At 43.6% G+C, this 7691-nt stretch overlaps 1 protein-coding gene across 1 annotated transcript in view; it reads right to left on the reverse strand.

Moving 5' to 3' along the window:
* Nucleotides 1–7341, reverse strand: part of AFF1 (AF4/FMR2 family, member 1) — a gene marked incomplete at its 5' end in the record, with an annotated part of 24377 nt that extends 17036 nt beyond the window's left edge. The window contains 6 exon segments of the mRNA XM_009865683.1: nt 371–408; nt 539–593; nt 5443–5494; nt 5864–5900; nt 6661–6750; nt 7257–7341. Coding sequence (XP_009863985.1) covers nt 371–408; nt 539–593; nt 5443–5494; nt 5864–5900; nt 6661–6750; nt 7257–7341 — 357 coding nt within the window.
* Nucleotides 7342–7691: the final 350 nt, after the last annotated feature.

Below are 7691 nucleotides of genomic sequence, written 5' to 3' on the forward strand. Positions count from 1 at the left end.
TGAACCTGGACTCCCACCTCAGCCACCATTGCTACAATTGAAAATCCCACTAGCTCCGGCACGATCTACATAGACACTGGTGGGGGTGGGGGGGAGGAAGAGGAGAAAAGAAGGGAACCGTTGGGCAAATAAAATTCTGGTTCGTAGGCACTATCCCGTACATCTGGAGTATTCGTTTCTGACTGTAGCTTTCTGAAAAACCCCACAAAACTAAAGCCAGTTTTTAACAGCAGCTTCAGTCTGCTAGAAACCAAAGGCCGGATCTTCAAGAGAAAACATGAACCCTTAGCCACCCACCCCCTGATGTAAAAAGGAGTCTTAATTTTCCTCCTTCTTTGGTCTAGTTAGTAGTTTGGGAACAAACCTGTACCTTGGAGGAGCAAGTGAAGAAGGTGACTTTTCAACAACCTGTTTTGTTCAAAAAAAGAAAGAGGAGAGGGGAAGGAAAGGTCAGTTTAAGGAACTCAGAATAATGCAACAAGTTTGATGATTTAAAGGGGACTCTGTGTGCCTAGTGTATAAAACATCTAAAACTGACTTGTTCGTCACTGCTCTCTTCACTATCACTGAGCTGCAGGTCGTCGTGGAGCATTCTGAAAAACAATCAGAAGATAAATATCAGCCAAGACAGACAAATTTTCAAGCACCAGCCACCGAAAAAGCCTTGGTTTGCGCTTGCTAAAAAATGCAACCTCCCACACCCTGTTTGAACATTCGGCATGCTCAGTCTGCTCAACCTCGTCATTACGCACAACCTCGACATTTTACTCTGCTTTCCAACTGAATCTCAGGACCAGGTCAGCATCACTGGGGCTGCCATCTACGGATGACAAAGTTCTGTGGGGGCAAAGCTCCTGCCTAGCACACTAACACAGCAGGGTGGGCTGCAAGAAGTCTGATCCCCGTATAGCAAGAGTGCTACTGGCCTGCACTGGCTCGCCAAATGGCAGAAAGCATCACCTCTGCACCAGCAGCGGTGTGTGTTCACACTCTCTGCTCTCAGGGGCAGAATATTTCTTCACAGGGGTCACAGGGGTTCTCTTTCTTCTATCTACTATTCTTCTTCTATCACACATACTTAAGTAAATGCCTAGGTCAAGCTGATCTCATTTCTTCTCTCTACAACGAACCTCATGCTCCCGCACATCTCAGTGGTAACGGTAACGTTGAGCAGTTCAGACGCTCAAAGCAGTTGACAAGTGGGGAAGCACAACCTCTATTTTACGATTGCCACAGCAGCGAGCAGGCTGCCTGCAAATGCTTCCAAAAGCACAATTTAGTCCTCTGCCTGCAGCTGGTAACCACTGCTTGCAATTTCAATGCATTACTGAGGCCCTCAAAAGGCTGGAAGAGAAGGATTTGTGTGGAGGGGTCCAAAGTTCTCCCAAACTGTTATCCCCCTCTTTCGTCATCATACCAGGCATCCCCAAAGGAGTAGAAAATCAGACTGGTGAAACTCTTGCTATTCCAAAGTAAAGTGGTTCAGACCTTGAAACTAGCTGAAGATCAAGTCCTCACTCAGTCCAGAGAATTACACAAGTCTCATTCTAAAAATGGGATAAATGGCCTGGAAATCAATAGGGATTTTCATCAAGCAGGTCCAAACCCTGCTTCTTTTAATTTTGTTTCAAACTAAAGGCTTTCTGTGGGAAATGTTTCTCATGCTCAAATAATCAAAATGAGCCTCCAACCCCTCATGACAACACATTTGAGAGCAAGAAAAGAAATATGAAATCCCCGTGAACCACATCACCTTGGAAAAGTGGGGGGAGTGATAGTGTTCCTGATGCTTGTTAGGAAAAGGAGAACAACACAAATCTTCATACTCTTCCAAGCCTTCATGTCAAATTGTGAACAAAGTGAAGAAGATTCACAGCTCTGTGGGTCACCTCTAATGACCCTGAGCAGTTTGCTTTTATGATTCTGTGACCAGAGGAGCAGAAACCTTGAGTAATAAACTAATTCCCTTATTTAAGCACTACTCCTCACTAACTAGACAAGTTTTAGCTCAGTGGTTTGAGTGTGGTGCTGACAACAATGACAACACCGAGGTCGAGGGTTCGATTCCCACGTGTTGCCTGGTCTAATCGAGAGGTGGCATCCCTGCCCATGACAGGGAGGTTGTACTAGGTGATCTCTAAGGTCCCTTCCAGCCTAGGCCATTCTATGATTCTATGATGTTACACTCATACTAAAGCAGCTGACATGCCCTGAGAGACTTTCATTGAAATAGGTCCATGTTTTCTGCCAAGGCTGGCCATGGTTTCACAATGAGCAGCAAGTCCACAAACCAGAAGTGACAAATTTGCTCTTGTCCATGGAGCAGAACGATGTGAAGACACCCCAAAGTTCTCCTGTGTCGACCAGTACAGAGCCAAACCCTCCTTGCACAGGTGACACCTCCTGCAAAGGTACTGACCTCACAAGGCCCCAAGCACCACTCGCTGATGCGGAAGAAGTTTCTCAGTGCACAAGGACTCTGATTACACCCATGAAGACCTCCGTGCTCTCTTTGTTCAGGCATTTTGACTTTGCCGTGCCCCTGGGACTACCCTTCTGAACCTCCCAGCCTCCACTGCCTCATTTCCTTACACACCTTCTCAGTGGAAATTACCCCTTCCCTCTTCTTTTAGAGTAAACACTCCAGAGAAGCACTAGGAAACACCACCCTGGAAAATGAGGCCCCTGAATTTCCAACAGAAGGCAAACGGTGCACAGTCTGCAGCAATCCCACACACGCCAACTTTGCATGTGAGCTAGAGCCAAAGCTCACCGCTGAGACACAAAAAAAGCAAAAAAATGAACAACAGCAACAATACAGCCACTCTCCACAGCTCTGGGCAGTTTGGCCAAATGTCTACTGCCACCTGAAAGTGTTTTCTTCTGTTTTGTTTTGCTTAAAGAATTGTATTTCCTTTCAAGGTAAAAAGGATACTGCAAGGAAACACTACCTAGATCTTCTTTCAAATCTGATATAAGGTTACACAATAAAAAGGACTGCCTTTTTCACCTGAGATGCTGGTAAATAAAATGTATCAGCATAAAAGAACATTGCAACTATTTAAATTCAATTTAGGATGAAAGAAGTCTAAAACTTTAAATGAGTCATACTTCTGCAAGGACAAAGCCAATTTCCCCAAAACAAGAATCCAACAAATTTTTAAATACCTAGTTAAAGAAAATAAATCTGCTTTAATAATTTTAATGCTTTAGTTGGCTCAGGAGTTAATAAATGCCAGGTTTTTGTTTGCAGGACTTGTTCATCTGCAGCTTATATTCACACCATCAATCTCCCTGTAAAGCTATTTTAAAATAGTTCAGAGAAGCAGCAGTAAAATTAGTATCGCTTGCCAGACAAGCCCACTGACAGCACAAGCTGGTCCCTCTCTGCCAGCTAGGTTAAAGATGCATCACCAAAACCGAGCTTGGCATCTCCCCTTTTAAAAGAAGGGCTATTTCCATTCCAGCGCAGGCAGTTGCTATCTTTGGAGCTGTATTCAAGAATGAAATCCATCTGGGAAACCCTTGCATGCTCTGTAAAGCTGAATGCTTAATTTGGGTACACAGACGCATTGGGATTGCAACTTCCAATTAACCAGCACAAACACCAGCTTTGTTCTCAGGCAGCTACACTTTGTAACGCCAGCTTCTCCAGGCAGCTGAATTTTCGGACAGTCAGGTGTGCTTTGAACAGCAAAGCAAGCAATCCCTGTGGTGCAAATGAAGCCAAAACCCAAACCCAAAGGAAGGGAACAGTTTGAGGGAAAGATGTAGAGGAAGTCCTTGGGCAAATCTTGCCTGACGCTCTAAAAAAACCTCAGCCACCTGTTCCTCCTGCTTCCACAGCCTCAGCGCATGCATGGCCCTGGCAGAGGAATGCTGGCTCTCAGGTGCCGGCAGGGACGTGGAGCAGAGAGGGGATGCTGTCTAAGGACAGAGCTATGGACCAGGCCAAATTTACAGTTCTGGACCTCTGGGCTAAGGAAAGGAATCTTTTCAGAGTCCTCTCTTCCCTCCTTGCTGCCTGCAAAACAGACCAAAGGGCTATGGGGATTTTCACAAGCAGCCGAGAAAAGCTGAAAGAGAAATGACAATTGTAGGGTAGCCGAGGAGGAAAGCAGAGCCTGGAGCAGCTGAAATCAGTATTTTTAATAGTGTAATGAAAATTTCCAAAAACAGTTTAGAACAAGCAAGCTGGGGTGGAAGAAGGAGAAGCAAAAGAAAAAGTGGACTAAGGGAGTAGTGGACTGCTCAGCAAGACACTATCCCACACTGCCAGCCTGCAAGGGCTCCTCTGCATGATGCTGGAACAGTATGAAAAGTGTTGTTTTACAGATCATACAGAGCTCGAGTGCATAATTCTACAATCTCAACCAAGATGGAGAGATGCTCTTCCACTTAACTTGTGACTAGCTCAGTTTGTTGTGGGTTGGTTGGTTGGGTTTTTTTTGACATTAAATTGTTCATGATAAAGAAAAGAAAAACAACTGGAGTAAGCTTTGTAGTCTGCAGTTTGCAGCCTTCCATGGAACAACGGACCACAAAGTAATGTGAAGTCTGTGTATCACGTGAACTGACGGGCATTTAATTGTCCTGCAATCGCCTTGCACAAGGACTTTACAGCCTTGTAAAGGACAGTACCAAGTTATTTTATCCACCAACTTAAAATTTTCTACTGGAGCAACTAATTTATTAGCTGGCGCTCCTTCCTAGACTTGTAAAATTTTTGTAGCGATTGCACATAAACACGGTACACTGAGACTCAAATTCTAAGAAGCTTTCTTCTGAAAGAACACACAACATGACAGGGAAAAATAAATACATAAACTAGTTAATATTAGTAGTGTGCAAATGAAGGTTTTTAGAAAGTCCACATAAGTGTGGTTTTTGTTTGTTTTAAATTAAAATTAGGAAAACACGGTTTAGAAAACTTTTCCCTGGGCAAGTGCAGAAAGTTGTACCATAGGACTGCTTTAAAATTTCAGCCCTAGGTTTGGGGTTTTGTAGCTGTAGCTTTATTAGCCCTCACAGGCTTCAAATTGATATGCAGAATAGACCAGATTCAGTTTGTATTCTTTATATTTTATGTCAGCTGAACGCATTAGTAGTGTGACCATCCTTAAGTGTGACAAGAGGTTAATTAGCCACAGACACAAAGAGTTAAAAAAAAAAAACCAAACCACAAAACAATCCAAAACCTAGGGGTGAAGGTTTGGGGATTTTTAATTCAGTTTTGGTGTGGGATTTTTTTAACACAGTCATTACAACCACAAAACAGTAATGTTTCTGCTGGTGAAAACTCCCAGCACTGAAATTTTCTGAGAAAAATCAGACTGATAACGCCTTAATCTTTGGAATCGCCCGCTAAACCAAATTTTAGTCAATTTAAGGTTCTTTAAAGTAAATGCACCGTAGAGATGGGAGCTGACTCTGGTTACTTACGATGTTCCTGGTTGAGAACTAGGCAACGTTTTTGAAGGTGCGTCATACTGTTCTGTAAATCAAAAATGAATTGGTTGGTTTTATGCGCTTCACGTATAACATATTGTACCCTATGGTCTCTGAGCATCAGCTTAGGAAGTTGCTTCCTTCCAGGACGTCATTGTTTGCCATTGAGATCATTCATCACTCCAGATGCAGTCAGCTAACGAAAAACTCTTTGTTCTCTGCTGAACTGCTGCCTTAAGTTCTAGGTGATGAATGTATACAATTTCTAAAGCATTTTTTAGTTTCAGCATTGTTCAACAAAGCTCAGGAAATAGTGCTCCCTAATCAATGGGAACATTTGATGTTCTCAACGTTTAACACAAAAAACTATCTGTCAATACACATCTAAGCGTGTCGTCTTTGGATTTCTACTTACTGTGAGTCTGTGCTACGGATTCAACAAACTGCGAATCCTAGAAAGAAAGGATAAAGTGCAAAATGAGAATAAAAGAAATCACGTCTCTCGTAATAGCAGCGTATCGATGATTTGATTTCCAGTTTACTTCTTGCAAGAAAGATGTTGACTAACTTGTCAGTGTATGACTTTGAAGGGTCCAGCAGTCTAAGCTGGCCTGACACAGCTCAGCATGGACAGAAAGGACACATGCTACTGCCACCAAAAATGTGTTCCTAGCATATTAGCCGTATGTGCATTTTTGAAGAAACAGTAAAAAAAATAAGAGCTGCCAAATACGCCTGTTAAACACAGTTGGCAAACACTGTTGTTGACACTAAACATGTCTCTTGTGCTGCAACAGGTGTCAGATGCTTCAAATGCTCCTGAAAAGCAGCCACATTTGAAACCCACAATGATAAATGTGAAAGTAATGGAAACTTTATTCATTCATTCTCCCCACCTGGCTCGAGCATCTTACAATCTAAAAATCCAAAGCTTGCTTAAAACAAAAAAAAAAAGAGGAAAGATAACTATGCTACTCTAGAGCCCACTCGAAAACAATCACTCAGAAGCAATATTTGATCCAATTCTCAGTAAAAACAATGAGTTACAAGCAGCCGTTGTGCAACTCAAGATAATTTATCTGACTTCTACAGATAATCTCTCTTAACAGCCTTTATCCATGAAAGGGGGACACAACCTTATGAAAATACATGAAAGAGCCGCAAAACCCTCTTCTAATTTGTCAAAAGCCTTGGCCACAGAGGGTGCTTTACCTTTGTCGGGAACGGAAATTTGGAAGGCTCGGCTGTACTACTAGGCGTATGGATCGCTGTCAAGGGAGGTGGCCAGGAGTGGGTCATTTCCTGGAAAGACATTGAGAGAAGCAGCTTACAGCATTTTTCCTAATAGACACAGGTCAAGTTTTACGCTTAAGAGAAACATATGGATCTCCCAAAAAAAGTCCTTGTTGACTCAACGGTAAATCCAAGAGACAGTACCGCAGCCAGAAGGCCTTCCCTTTGAGCGCAGCAGCCAGCCCATGGTGAGGACTTGCTCCTTTTTCTGCAAACCTGTTTGCTTTGTCCAACTAACAGTAATCTCAGGGAAGCTTGTAGGGAGTGAAGTACTTACTGCGTTTGCAGGATTAGGCCTCCGCATTACAGCTATCGTAGTTAATAAAGGGAAAAGCAAGTAAAACCCGTACATGAGTGGCTCTGGGGTTCTCAAAGTACAAGCCTTTTCCTATTACAGAAACTCCTTTACTGCCTTAGAGCAACACCACTCCAAAAGGCTTTTCGTAACTGGAGGAGCTCTGCCAGCTCCTCCCCACGCTGCTCTGCCTGAAACATTGGCTTTCGCTCTGACTGACCAAGACATCTTTGATGCAGAACTCCGACGCGTGGTTTTGAACCAAAGAAAGAGACGGCCTGATGTGCTTTAGGAATCCTCCTCCTCTGTTCCCAAGAAATAATTGAATTCTTACGGCCTGCCACCCTCACTGCCTTTCCAGGAACCCTTATCTCAGGATTTTGCCCCCAGCCCAACATCACCTGTGTACCAACCATCCCCACCCAGAGGGGCTGTCACCATAGCCCTTCCCTGCCAACGTCCCAAAGAAAGCACCATGCAGAGTAACACAAAACTGGCACGTTGCTCAGCACAGAAGGTTAGCAATCGCGGGCATGCTGAATGCATCTGGTGACAAGCATGCACCACAGGGCTTGCTCCGTGGCTTAAAAAGAAATAATGAAGGCACGTGTCAGTGCAGAGTATGTTTTTGTACTGTTGGCACCACAGAGACTCA

The sequence above is a fragment of the Apaloderma vittatum genome, unplaced genomic scaffold (genome assembly GCF_000703405.1).
Source record: "Apaloderma vittatum isolate BGI_N311 unplaced genomic scaffold, ASM70340v1 scaffold1523, whole genome shotgun sequence".
In the NCBI taxonomy this organism is placed as follows: domain Eukaryota; kingdom Metazoa; phylum Chordata; class Aves; order Trogoniformes; family Trogonidae; genus Apaloderma; species Apaloderma vittatum.